Source organism: Trachemys scripta, chromosome 13 (assembly GCF_013100865.1).
Source record: "Trachemys scripta elegans isolate TJP31775 chromosome 13, CAS_Tse_1.0, whole genome shotgun sequence".
NCBI classification, from domain to species: domain Eukaryota; kingdom Metazoa; phylum Chordata; order Testudines; family Emydidae; genus Trachemys; species Trachemys scripta.
The window spans coordinates 30,905,681-30,920,489 of NC_048310.1; the positions used below are offsets into that span (position 1 = coordinate 30,905,681).

At 38.1% G+C, this 14,809-nt stretch overlaps 1 protein-coding gene across 2 annotated transcripts in view; it reads left to right on the top strand.

Annotated features, from left to right (window-relative positions):
• RBL2 (RB transcriptional corepressor like 2) overlaps positions 1-14,809 on the top strand; it is a 52,169-nt gene that overhangs the window by 14,680 nt on the left and 22,680 nt on the right. For both annotated transcript variants that reach the window (XM_034788319.1, XM_034788320.1), the window contains exons 5-8: positions 9,855-9,983; positions 10,815-10,975; positions 11,092-11,156; positions 14,051-14,237. In XM_034788319.1, coding sequence (XP_034644210.1) covers positions 9,855-9,983; positions 10,815-10,975; positions 11,092-11,156; positions 14,051-14,237 — 542 coding nt within the window. The remainder of the gene's footprint in view (positions 1-9,854; positions 9,984-10,814; positions 10,976-11,091; positions 11,157-14,050; positions 14,238-14,809) is intronic.

Sequence of the window (14,809 nt, forward strand, 5' to 3'; positions counted from 1 at the left end):
CGTGACCCTCTTTTTCCCTGCCTTTCCTTCTCCAGCTCTACCTTTCCACACATTTTTAAGATCAATGATGAACTCACTTAGTCTTGTAACTTTCAGGTTGGCTGCATTTTCAGCTTTCCCAGCATTTTGTCTCTCTAAAAGGGGAAAGCCTCTTGAAACTTTTGTGGATTCGTGTTAAGATGTTCATGTTGTGGATTTTCATATCCATTGGTGACTAAGATAAGACCAAACTTTTCTTGTATTTCTAGCTACACTTATAGTATTTTATTCTCTTTTCTATAAGCTTAGAAGGGTAAACAATGAAAATGTATAGATGTGGATGTTCTCCTTTCAGCAATTATCAGAAATAAAATTCTCATCCTTTTTGCCCTCTTTTAGTATTTTATTTATGGATTTATTTTTAAATGAACACACCAGAAATGTAGGCAGTATTCAGATAGCCCTATAACATCATGTAAGTAAGGCCCTACCAAATTCATGGTCCATTTTGGTCAATTTCATGGTCATAGGATTTTAAAAATCATAAATTTCATGAAATTTAAATCTGAAATTTGATGGTGTTGTAATTGTAGGGATCCTGATCGAAAAAGTGTGTGTGTGTGTGTGTGTGTGTTTGTCAGTGTCACAAAGTTATTGTAGGAGGGGATGTGGTACTGCTACCTTCTGTGCTGCTGCTGGCGGCGGTGCTGCCTTCAGAGCTGGAGAGTGGCGGCTGCTGGCCGGGAACCCAGCTCTGAAGGCAGAGCCGCCGCCAGCAGTACAGAAGTAAGGATGGCATGGTATGGTATTGCCACCCTTACTTCTGCGCTTCTGCCTGCAGAGCTTGGTCCTCAGTCAGCAGCCGCCACTCTCCAGCCACACAGCTGTGAAGACAGCAGAGGAGAAGTCAGAGTGGCAATACCGTGACCCCCCCTAAAATAATCTTGTAAACCCCCTGCAACTCCCTTTTGCATCAGGGCCCCCAATTTGAGAAGTGCTGGTATCCCTTGTGAAATCTATAATAGTATAGGGTAAAGGCACACAAAAGATCACATTTCATGATCCATGACACATTTTTCGTGGCCGTGAATTTCGTAGGGCATATAAGAGAATTTTCTGTATACTTGCATCACCTCATCCCAGAATACAAATGGGTGCCTTGACAACTCACATGATCTCCTGTTCAGTTTGTCCACAGATACCCCAAAACTATCTACAGTAGATTTGGAGTTTCATTTTTCTCTCTCAATTTTTAAATACACAATCAGTTCTACACACATCAGTTTGCATATATTTATATTAAATCTTTTCATGTTGGTCCACCCACTATCTTATGTTCAGTCTTCTCTGTATTTTTGACATTATCTTTATACAGTAGGCATTATTTTTGTGTTGAAAATGTGCTTAGTGGATTCATTTGCAGATAATATAAATATTAAAAGATATATTAAAAGATACATTTCAGTGCTTATACAGCAGGCCTTTCACTGTGTGTGTTCTTAACCTGTTGCTATTATAGTGAATAAAGCTATCCGTATCTAATGTGACTAGCTGCATTTTGTACAGGCAAATCTGTTTCCTTTAAAGAATTTAATCAAAACTTCTCCTTGCTGTACCAGACATTGCTGTATCCATTTCTCTCCTTTAGCAGTTGCCTTTTCGTAATCTGCTCCAATTCTGATTTATCAGGGAACTGGACTCCGCATTTAATAATTACCTACACTGGGTATCTGCCATGTTGCAACAAAATGAATTTTTTAATCTAACCTACCCCACCATGCCTGGGTTGCTGAGAACAAAAAACAAAAAAACACATACCCCCACAAACCTCTCTCCAGGCCAGTCTGGCAGTGAGAGGGAAAAAATTATTTCCTCGCATCAAAAAGGTAATAAAGCCCGTAAGTCCCCAAAACCAGGTTTGTCCCCCACATCTCCAATTTGGATTAGAATTTCTTCCCAGTGCAGAATAGTGCCCCCAGGAAGGGTTCAGGGTTCATAAGACCTTCCCTTGGGTGCATTGGAGAACAACAGGCTTATGCCGGTTACTCTTGTATCCAGCCAGTCTGCCACTACCCTCATTCCTCAAGTCCACAAGAAGTCTGAGTTTCCAGAAGGATGGGAGGAAACGGAAAGGGGGGCAATCCTTAAAGAGGCCAAGAGTTTTCTTTTTTTCCTGCTGGCCCAGACAAAGCTTTGCCACCCCTGAAACTGCTGAGGAATGCGGGGTAGGTGTTTTGTCATTTGCGTCTGCTGGATTTATAATTAACATTTTTGACTAGCTATGGATTTTTGAGTTGGTGCTTTCAGTGGTGAGCAACTTCTGATTCATAGGTTAACTTGGCTGCCTAGAATAGAAGAGAACAGGGTGGATAAAAATTGACTTTAAAAAAAAAAATAAATAAATAAAAATTGGATTGTTTTAGTGTAAATTAAAATGCATTTTCTTTTTAAAATAATCCTTTTTAAAATAGAATTTGATATTATGATAACCTGTGTTAAAGCCTATACTTACTATAATCTGTATCATTTTAAATACATTTGAGGAGGGCTCACTCATGCAAGATGAGAAAAGGAAGCTGCTTTTAAAATATATGTAGAATCAGGGGCAACGTCTCTGAATTTGGGGTCAAATCAAGCCTCGCATTGCAGTGTCATATTGCATTAAGTATATAGGTATATTTCATTCTTTACAGTAGAAGAAACACTGTTATTTACCGGTACATTTTTCTGAATGTCAAGTATTTTCCATTTCTGTTGTGCAGAAATGCTTTTGCTTTAATTATTTTTGGTTTCAGTTTAGCTAGTAGGTGCAGAGAGAATATTTTATCCATTTGGACTAATTCATTCAAACTTCAGTATCTTTTCAACACAATTTAAGGTAGTTATGTATATTGAGCTGTATAATTGCTTAAATAAATGTGTAGATACAGTGTATGCTCCTGCTTAGCAAAAAGCACCAAATTTAGTGTAAAAGCTGTAGTCAGTTTCAAATCTGCATGTTTTTATGGTTATGCTAATATATGAGATTATACCTTTTTAAATCAATGTTTAGGTCAAGGTTTCTTGCTTGATCTTTGAAATCATGATAAAATTGTTGATTTAAATCCCTTTGATTTAAATTAATCTGGCCTGGCATAGGTGCCATATAACCTATAGCATCCTAAATAAATAAATTAATGGAGATATCCTATCTCCTAAAACTGGAAGGGACCTTGAAAGGTCATCGAGTCCAGCCCCCTGCCTTCACTAGCAGGACCAAGTACTGATTTTGCCCCAGAACCCTACATGGCCCCCTCAAGGATTTAGCAGGCCGATGCTCAAACCACTGAGCTATCCCTAGCCTAAAACACAGAATTAGTAGTGATATAAAAATGGGACAACAAAGATTATTACATTAAATTGACCTTCAGGGTCATTAAAGGCACTTTTTTGCTTTGAAAGTTGCTTATTTTGTTTTGAGGGTTGACCATTATCCTTATCGTGGCAACCACACATCGATGACAAGTTGGGGCTTGTCTGTGCAACAAGCTTCCCAGGCTGAAGAGCAGTGTGTGCAACTTCCTTTTCCAGTGCAGAAAATACAGCAGATTTGCTTGTTTAAACCTTTTTTTGTCTGGAGCAAAGTAAGTCAGTGACTGGTTTTATTTTATTTATAAGATTAGTACTAAGATATTGTAATCTAGTATCATTGCTGTTTATGTTGCTCTTTATCTTGCTTGTTAGAGAATCACTCTTTAAACTATCTCTCTTGGTTTGTTTTCCGTTAAAATGGAAATAGAGCTTTGTTTTTCTTACTGTATTGAGCAGAATGTAATTTGGTTTTGATCTGGGAAGGGGAATATAGTAGACCATTGTTTGAAATGCTATGGACGGGGGAAATATAGCTTGGAATAATCTTTTGGTGCCCTTAAAATTAGATTTATTCTTGACTGTGATGCTGTCCGTGATTATTGTTTTACTTAACTTAGGCTTTCATTTTACTGCTGCGACACAGCACCTACTTAATTAATAAAAAGTAAACACGGTATCATTTCTAGAGCTTGCCTTGTTCTGACATTTGTTTAATTGCTTGCAAATAGATCTGTAAATAAAGAGTATAACACTTAAATAAAAGAACATTCAGGATATACAGAATTGGAAGAGTTTGATCCAATTTGTTCTAATTAGCCTAATGATTTTTATATCAAAGGAAACATGTATTCTAATTTACATGTATTTGCCTTTATATATCTTTATCTTACACAATTTACAGTTCTTTTTATGGAGCTTTAAGCATCAATGACAGGCAGAAAAGACAGTTAATGAATAGCTTAGAGGAATCCCCTATTTAATAAAGGAAATTAAAGTAATTTGTGAATTTAGTTTTTCAAGTCCATAGCGATTGATTTTTAGAGTTCCATTATTTTTCTAGGGGTTAAAGATCAATATATTAACCACTGAGAAATCAAAATACAATTCTGAATATGTATCCCATAAAATTTACCTTTGATGTGGTGTGAAAGCTGTATGCTTCTGTGTTCCCAAACTGAAGCCCCTAAAACAACGATTGGCTTAAAAAATCATGAGATTTTTAAAATAATGAGTTGGGATTCTTTTTATTTGTGTTCCATTTTTTTGAGCCTCTAGAGGACTTGTGTTCAAAGTTTTCTCTGCAATCATGAGGGCTGGCAACTTTTTAATGATAGCTGAGATTCTCTCAATCACCTGATTTCAGGAGCTGGAGTTTTAAGAAAAGCATTTGGACTCGTGATTAAATTGAGAGAGTTGGCAACACTATGTTTTTAACAACTTTCAGGTAGGCATACCTGTTAACGGCCAACAAAGCTGATAAAATTCCGAAAACAAGTGAATGTCTTGTACACAAAGAGCTAACCATTTTAAACCATGCACATTTGTAAATAACTTTCTCCCTTGAGAAATACTACTTTTAAAAGGAAACTAGAGATCTAGCATATCTATTGCCATTCTTATTTGCCTTAGCAATAGAAAATAACCAGGAGCTGAAAAAATTATAATTAAAGAAAATATTGCAGAACCCAAAATTGAAACTCCAGAATAAAATCATTTCCTATGCAGATGACATTGTCGTAACATATGTAACTCTTTTCTGTCGCTCTGTGAATTAGCTCACTTTGGCCAGGGCTTGGATTATAAAGTCAATTTTTTATTATTGTCAGTACTGATGAACCAAGAAACATATAGAGAAGTTCAAAATGTCATGTCATTTTTGATGTGCCTGTATAGAACATAAGTACCTATTTGTGTGTACATATAACTGATACAGTAGATTCACTTTATAAGGCTAGCCTGTCCTCGTCTTCTGCAAAACTTCTCGAAGAAAGCCAGAATGAAATAAACTGTCTAAGAAGGTTGACTGAGTGATGTACTCTGTGTGTGTGTGTGTGTGTGTGTGTGTGTGTGTGTGTGTGTGTGTGTGTGTGAGAGAGAGAGAGNGTGTGTGTGTGTGTGTGTGTGTGTGTGTGTGTGTGTGTGTGTGTGTGAGAGAGAGAGAGAGAAATTATGCTTTCATATTCCTTATTCATCCTATATGCTCTAGGATTTTCTTTGGGAAGTTAGATAAAACACTACTGGATTCTGGAGGGTCTTTATAAGCCCTCAAAAAAAAAAAAAAAAAAAAAAAACTTAAGATTTTACAGTTACTATAAGAAGAGGGGAAGGTATTGTGCTTCTAAACTTGAAGCAGTATTATCAGGCAGGTAACATAAGAATTTCAGGTTGGAATAAAGGAAACCAGAATTCCCACTGGATTCAGGCAAGGAGAATGTTCAATTTAAATATTGTGCTTTCCCATAAACAGAGTAAGGGAATAACTTCCCTTAATTAGGACGTGATGGAAAAGTCTTTATTTATTTTTTTTTTAAAGTGGTGACCGAATGTAACTCCATTTATTCTGATTACTGAACTAGAGTGCAATTTTGTGCATTTTTTTTTAGAGGTGCAGCGTGGTACTTGAACCTTGGCTGGGGGGGGGGGGGGAGAATTAAAGGGGCTTTACATGACTTTTGCATCCTCCTAATCATGGGCTGTTCCAGGAGTTGGAGAGCCCCCTGATATAATTTAGATAGCCCTGGGCACATAAATTACTGCTGCCTCCCCAGTCTGCCCTGTGGGCCTCAGGGCTGCCCAGAAACTATGCAGTCTTGGCCACACTCCTTATGTGACAGGATTTCAGAAAGGGTCCTGGCTGTTTCCACCATATCTGCATCAAAATAATCTTCCCCGGGCTAGTTTGTGAGCTTTAAGGGCCCCTTTATGCCACTCTGTCCCTCTTATGCTATATGAAGGAGCCTGAATGATTAGGATCTCAATCACAAGAGCTTAAATAATTTGGAAAGCAATTAAAAGTGTAAAAGCATAAAATATTACAGTAACCTCTTGAGAATGGGGAATTTATTACCCTGAAAAAATATAAGAAACACCAAAAGACTCTTCCCCCAACAAATCATGTTCATCTGTGTGTCTGGTAATTCTGACATCTAAGATTGATGGGAAGCAGAGCTGACTTTTCAGGGCATGAACTTGAACTCCTAACTACCAGCCACTCTCGCCGTAGCAGCAACCCTGATTCTCTCCTGCCTCACATTTCTTCTTCCTAATTTTGCCCCAGCATTCAATCCCATCCCAGACCTTCAGCAGTGATCCTAGATTCATCATATTCTTCCTCTTCCCAGATGGTATATTGTAACATCACATTCTTTTCCATTCCTCCCCTGGGTGTGGAGATAGTTGTAGCAGATCTTATTTTCCCTTTCTTCCTCAGCCCACCCTGTCTTTTCCCCAATCACAGCAAATCACTAGACCAGGGGTTCTCAAACTGTGGGTTGGGACCCTGAAGTGGGTCGCAACCCTGTTTTAATGGGGTCGTCAGGGCTATCTTAGACTTGCTGAGGCCTGGGTCTAGCGAGCCCCACAGCCTGAGTGGCGAGGCTCAGGTTACAGGCCCCGTGCCTGAGGCTGAAGCCTTTGGGCTTCGGCTTTGCCCTGCCTTCCCACCAGGGGCCATCGGACTTGGGCTCTGGGTCCCCCTGCCCAGGGCTTGGGTGGGCTCAGGCCTTGGTCCCTCCTCCTGGGGTCGTGTAGTGATTTTTGTTGTCAGAAGGGAGTCGCGTTGCAATGAAGTTTGAGAACCCCTTTACTAGACCATCCAAGTGAGGGTAGGAGAAGAGGGCAGGAGGCATACATGCAGAGAGGGGACTTTTCTAAATTACTGTAGAAGGATGGAGTGATGCTCCCCAGAGGTACCTAGGGTTGAGAGGGTACTTCACCACTACCTGCTCTTAGCATAAAGCAGCCTTTTCTGTGCCTGCTGTGGGTCAGCTCCTTGAAACCAACAGTCTCTGCACTGACTTCCAAGTCTCTACAAACCTTGCTCCCTCCGTGCAGGTTTCAGCTAGGTAAACACGAACCCCCTAGTCCTCAAAGTACTCCCTGTAGTGTCCACTGCTTAACCACTGGATGCTCTGAGAAATACCAAGTAAGCTGTCTCCAGAGCGACAGTGTACATGCAGCTTTGCTTGTGCAACTCATGATCGTTTTAACATTACAGCACTGAAATTTATTTATAGCGAAAACAATCAGAAGCTTATTAATAAAGATTTAGATTTAAGAGATACCGAGAGAAGATGAGTGAAAACAGAACTAGTGACACATATCAAACGAAACATAAAACGCAATCCTACATCTACACTTATTAATGGTTCTTTCCTATATTGTAGCTTTTCTTTCAAGGATTCATTCTTTGATAGAGCTGCTGGTTTTCAGTCAAAACCGGGATCCAAATTTTCATGAATATCCTACACCCTAGAAGGGGTTTCCTCAGTAAATGGATACCAAAATGACTTTTTTGCTTGTCCTTATACTCCCCCAAAACTCGCCGTTTTAATCCCAGAGTCAGGATAACCCCCTGTTGTTTCAGGTATGCTGGCTCCAACTTGTCTTCAGACTCTGTTCACTTGAAATACAAATGTGTAACTGCCATTATGTTTGGCTTGCAATGCTTACTCTATGTATGAACCTAGGCACATGCTTTAGTCAGGCAAAAACAGTTTTTCATCTCTGCTGGGGAGTAACACCTTGAAACATACTATAAGAACATATTTGAGGTATATAGACACAACTTTTCAAATATAGTCAGTACATACATTTCACAATATTAATGATCCTGGCTTTCATTTAAGATAGCACACAACATTCTTTACAGATAAAGACTATGACAGCAAAGTGTTCGGTGTAATGAGTTTGTCAGGCCTGATAGGAGTTGTTGTTCTAGAACAGTGACCCTGTTGCCAATTGGCATGGAGGTGATGTTAGGGTAATAGGGGCAGACAGCAGATTTCAGGCTTCCTGACAAAGTTTATGATGGTTCTGTACTCTGACAGACCCAGAGAGCTGGGAAACCTCAAGGACATGTAGGGGAGTCAGGGTAGTTGACCCCCCAAGCACTCTCCTGTCGACTCCTGTACTCCACCGACGGGGGAGCAGCAGCAGTTGACTCACCGCTGTGGAGACACATCAGTAAGCCAATCTAATTGTAGCTGAAGTTGCGTAACTTAGATCTCCCTTCCCCCACCCCTGCAGTGTAGACCAGGCCATAGTGCTCCAAAACTGAGGTTGGAAGGGTGTTTTACAGAGAGAAGTGGGAAAGCAACATAGTTGGCTCCTCTTTTCCCTACTGCCCTGCCTGCCACCCCTCTCCTGAAAATTTTGGAGGTCTTAAACCGCTTCTACCATCAAAAGTGTTATTCTTACTGAAAAGATGCAGTGATGAAATGACTATCTTTTAACAAATATGGAACCTAGTGTGGAGGAGAGAACTTAATGCAGAATTTCAATAGACTGGTAATGTAGTAGTGGGCTAATACAAGGAAATGCATCTTAAAAAGTAAATCTGAATTATATGTACACATTGATGTGTTCTAAATTAACTTATCACAATGTGGATAACTCAGTGAAGACGTCTACTCAGTGCACAGCTCTTTTCTCTTCTAGTGTACATATGTTATACCACCACAGTCAATGAAACATCTCCGAGCATAACAAGAATCAAAAAAGTAAACGCAATTAGTCTGTATTTAAGTTATAGAGAACAATACTGAAAATATTATAATGGCATTATATAAGTTGTATGTTCTCATTTGGAATACTGTGTTCAATTCCGATCATCACCCCTCAAAAAAGATACTGCAGAAAAAGAATATGGTAGAGAAGGTCAACAAATCTGATTGGAGTCATGGATAGACTTCCATATGATGAAATTGGAGGTTATTATTATTAGGACTCTTCAATTTGGAAGGGATAAATAAATAACTACATAAAAGTAATAAAATAAGGAAAGCCTCTCCCCACTGTGCATTGTCTGTCTCTTCTGACACACTCCCTGCATTCTCATGCTGGGTGCAGAGGGATTCGGGTGCAGGAGGTGGCAGAGCCAGGCAGTGGAGCTGATATAGGCGGCAGTAAAGCCACATTTGTCAGCTTTGTACTAGTGGAGATTCTTCCTGCGTGGGTGAATTCACTAGGGATGCTCTCTGACCACTTTAAGTTCCTTTTCCTCTGCTTCACTGCCACAAAGTGAACTTGGCAGACTGGAACATCCAGCCTGTTATGTTAACATTTTGTTGGTTTTGTTTTCAAAACAGAATGTAATAATAACCAGTAAAGTTAACACTATTCCTAAACATACCCAATGTTTATCCGTTTATCGTTCCCTTTTTCTATCAGATATTTATTACAGTCACCAAAGAGATATGATTCTGCATTATGATTATAGAATAAATCTGAAGAGTGAATTGTTTTCAGAATTCTGAAGCTGATATTATTGTAAATTAACCCGATGTTTATTTCTAATCACATAGGAAATTTTCCCATGATCAGTGATGACTTAGTTAATTCCTACCATCTCTTGCTATGTGCTTTGGATCTAGTTTATGGAAATGCTCTACAGTGTCCTAATCGTAGGGAACTTCTGAATCCTACCTTTAAAGGTATGTAGAAAAAAAGTTTTCTTCAATCCAAAACAATGAAAACTGCTGAAACTAAATCCTTTTTTTGAGATTGTGTAGGGTAGAGGCTAAATAATAGAATATTGGCTTGATCCATGAAAAGGACTAAACATCTTGAAGCTATTAATTCTTTGTTCTAACTGGCTGTACAATTTAACAGGTTTCCATTATACAGTATACTCTGAAATTAAACAACTGGAATTCATTAATGGTGCATAAAGAAGCCAGGAATATCATTTACAAAGAAAGCACCATTGAGGGAAGCTAGCAAATCAACCACTGCTTTCTTGTTAAAGATGATACAGTGACAAAATGTAAATTGACATGATAAACACGTACAAATAATTAAATAGTGAAATGTTTCCATTGAGTCAGTAATATAATTTTTTTCTTCAGACCTAAACTTTTGTTTTCAGTGCAGTGAGCTTTTAGCTTATTTGCCTCTAACATTTTCCCACATTTTAGCTTAGTTTAAGCATTAGTGAGGATGGGAGCCTCTTTTTTTAGGACCACTTCTTTGGCTATATTTTACTAATTCTTACAGTTCATAAGTATTTGATCAGTTTTCCATTAGAGGAAAAAAAATGGTTTTACGTGTTTGTGATTATTTTTCTTTGTCACAAATTAAAAATGTTTATAAGTAGTGTTTGATAATATTGTCAAATTAAGTTGACATTCTACGATTCATCAGTGCTTTTCAGGGTGGCTAATTATTTTAGTCTTGCAGTATGTTAGTTCTTTATATAGATATATTTGGTTAGCAGGACAGGAATTTACATAACTAAATATCACATTTTTCTCTTTAATTTGTAGGCCTTCCTGAAGACTTTCACAGTAAGGATTATAAACCATCTTCTGACCCTCCCTGCATCATTGAAAAACTCTGTTCCTTACATGATGGTTTGGTTTTGGATGCCAAAGGCATAAAGGAACATTTTTGGAAGCCATATATTAGGAAACTTTTTGACAAGAAGGTTTGTCTAATAGACTTAAAAGATTTCTTGTAGAGGGGGAAGAAATCTGCTTAATGACTGGATTTAAAATGGCACATTACTGAAATACTCACCATTTGTACAAAATTTTCTTACAGATTTTAAAAGGCAAGGAAGAAAATCTGACTGGATTTTTAGATCCTGGGAGCTTTGGAGACAGCTTGTGAGTGTTTTGCATAAAAATTCCTTCCAAATTTCAAAACAAAAACAGCTGTATTGACATTGTGTGTTTTTTGTGTTTTTCACCTTTGAGTGGTAATAAAATATTAACTAGTTGATTTATGTAACTGCTTGAAGTCCTGAATTAAATGTAATTTTCAGATTCCTGTTTTGACGTATCTCAGTTTCAGGCATATTTCAGGGCTCATACTTCTTGAGGAAGAAATTATTTGCTGTTCCATTATTTTAGTATCCCTTCCATAGAGATCAGAGTACCAGAAAGAGAGAGAGATTTATTTTATTCGTGTCTAATAGAGAGGTGTGGAGCCACAGCCAGTTATTTTCATATTGAGAACGTGAATTAGGATATATAGAGGGAGGATTTCATGATGAAAAACAAATCTTTTCAGAAAGATTCTTTTTTTTTTTTTTTTCCTCATTTCTCTGAAAGTGTTTGGGAATGGAGGAAATTATTTAAAACAAACTGGTCTCAGACATAACATTTGTTCTAATGAACTTGCTGAATGAAAGTCTTTGAAATAAAATCTATTCATATGATTTTTTTTTTAAAGTTGTTTGCGAGCTAGATAGTATTCAAACTGTGAAATGCATTTGACAGTAAAAGTATTGTATATTGAAAAGCCTTGGCATGAATTTTATTCCCCTCAGATCTTCAGAAATGATTACAGATATCTGCGTTACTTCTCTTTTCCATTCAATGTTTGTCATGTGGCCATGCCTCCTGGCAGTTGTCTCAGACCCGTGAGAAGGTTGTACTAGATCAAAAGTTCTGCCTTAGTGCTGCCCCCATGCTCTCCAGCGGAAGAGCCCATGTTTGTCCAGAAATCCCTTCTAGGGTAAATTGGGAAGTGGTTCTGGTTCCATAATATACAGGACACTGATAGGCCATTTTGAAGAATGGCAGGTGAGCGTGTTATTTCCAATTATGAAGAGTTGTTTTCTAAACATTTAGGCACATGATTTCAAACTCATTTGTGAGTAAGGTTCACAGCATTATGTAAGGGAGAAGAGGACTATGAAGGCGGTCTCTAATGAGCAATATCAAGGATCAGAGTTATTTAATTTTAGTATATGTTTGAGAGAAAAGTATCTAAGTTAGAAATTTTATACTCTTCTTTTAAGGAAAGAAGATGTGTACATCATGGATGAATTACTAACAAATGTTTGTGTTACTTATCAAATGTGTATCTTCCACATATTTCGAGACATACAGTAAAAATCTTTTAAAATCCCCTTTACAGAGCAAAATCATCCCTTGATTCCTCCACCAAAGAAAAAATTTATCAACTTTTTTAAGAAATATCTTGTTATAGGAATATAAGGAGTTCTTTAAAAGGCGGAAGGTGAGACGTTCACAAGGGTCTAAGTAATCGGATCACTTAGGTGCTTTTGAAAATTTCACTCAGAAGAAAAGCAGTTTTACACCAGAATATCATGGTCCTAATGGCTATGTCTTCCCTACAAAAAAAGGCTGTTCTTAACTTGAGTAAGCTAATAGAGGTAAAATCCTAGCGAAAACAAGGAAGTTTCTAAGATTGTGTTAAAGGCTAAGCTCTCCCATGGTCTTTAACTCAACCTGCTAACTTGTGTGAAAATTACAAACTTCCCTGTTTTCACTAGGATTTTACCTCATGTTAGCTAACTTGAGTTAAGAACACACTTTTTTGTAGGGAAGACAAGGCCAGTGAAAGAGTGCTCCTATGGTTCTGTTCTCTTGGTGTAGTAAAAGCCTTGCCCCTTAGTCATGAAACAGTCAAAAGTTTTCTGTAATGTGAAGGGGGCGGGGAGGGCGTGTATCTGATGGCTCCTTAAGAAAGGCAGGAGTTTGTGGCAATAGACCCTGTCTTGCAGCACACATGCCTGTGTGAGGTAACACCCCCTTTTCAGACAGTGGGACGGGGACACACTCACACTCTCTCTCCCTCCCTCCCTCCTGGCTGTTCTGTTTTGCTTGGCTGCAATGAGCCCCCAGGGACCGCTGTGGCAGTTGGGGATCATTGGCATGCAGCAGCTCTCTAGCCATGCCTCTGTATTATTCACCAGAGGCCACAAGGTGAGGCCTGGTATGTGAACTCTTCAGTACCCTAAGGTTTTCCTTACACTAGAGGAATCCTTAGCTAGCCTGTTACATATAATTTGTAAGTAATTCAGACATTGTTTTGCCTTCTCTGGGTACTGGCAATGAGGGGTTCTACTCATTTTGTTTTCTCATGAGGGACAGCTGATTGCTAATTTAATGTACTCTGATCCTAAAAACTATTCACTTACAGACTTTTTCATATTACCCACTTCCAATTTATTTTTTATTTATTTGCTTCTGCTAAGTCATACTCTCAAATAATTTTAGGATAACATTATGCACCTAAAATTTTAGTTAAGCTTTTTTATAATGGGGGAAAAACATGCTTAAACTTCCATAACATCCTTTAGGATTTTTGAAAATGATTTATTGGTGACACCTGTGCCTTCAAACCCAGAATCACTTCCTGATTCATTCTAGGAGGCGCTCTCAGTTCGGAGGAACTTCCAGGCAAATACAGATTTCTCAGTATTATGTAAAGCTCAAGGAGGCTAAGGCAAATCTAATACTGCTTTCGATTAGCTCTGTGGCTTTTACTAAATGGCATAGCCACTTGTCAAATTGGATAGGAAAGACAGGTATATGTTCTTGCTGTTATCATACTTGTGATATTATGGCCCATTACATAAATCTCAAATATTAAATTAGGATTAAAAATATCTTCAGTAAATTTCCAGCAGGCAGAAGTAACAGATAAATGTATACAATAAGTAGATAGAACAGCAACCCATCAGTTGTTGCAGATATTTATACAGCTTTTGTTTTAAGTATCTGATGGTTTTTTCCCCCTGCTGTAGCAAGGCCATCAACAAAGCCTATGAAGAGTATGTTTTGTCAGTTGGAAATCTGGACGAGCGGATATTTCTGGGGGAGGATGCAGATGAGGAAATTGGAACTTTGAGAAGGTGCCTAAACACAGCTTCAGGAATGGAAACAGCTGAAAGAGTGCAAGTGAAGTATAATCTGCAGCAGCACTTTGACAGAGTGAGTATGACATGGTCGGTGTTACACACTGGCTGTTTTTGTTTCGTCTAGTGGATGATTTGAGTAAGGCCGTGGCAAAGAAAGATGCAGCTGCTTAACAGCTACTAATTTTGTCCCGCTCTGTTTCATTTGCCTATGGCAGCCAGCACAGTTGTTACAATCACTGATTATAGATTAATATTTTAATTTTGTTCAGTGTATGCATTTTAGATTTACCTTTTTTTTTTTTTTTTAATTTATCAGGCAGTGTTTTCAGGGCTGCCAACTATATCAGCATTTATACTGACAACATTCTTTTTACTCACACTGCCAGTTCTTCTTTGACATTATACGTATGTTGAGACTTTTCAAAAGCTTGTTGCTAATAAATCTTTGTGTAAAACGAACTTAATTTACTTTACTTGGCTTGTTGGTGACAGAAGTGCAAAAGGAGAGTGTGCTTTACAATGAGATAACATTCTGAAGTAATTCAGTCCTGGAAAGACAGTTAGGAGGGATACCTTATTTTACTCAAAAAAAGAATTATATGCTCATCCAAAGAGCATATCAGTACTAATTAATTTACGTGACAA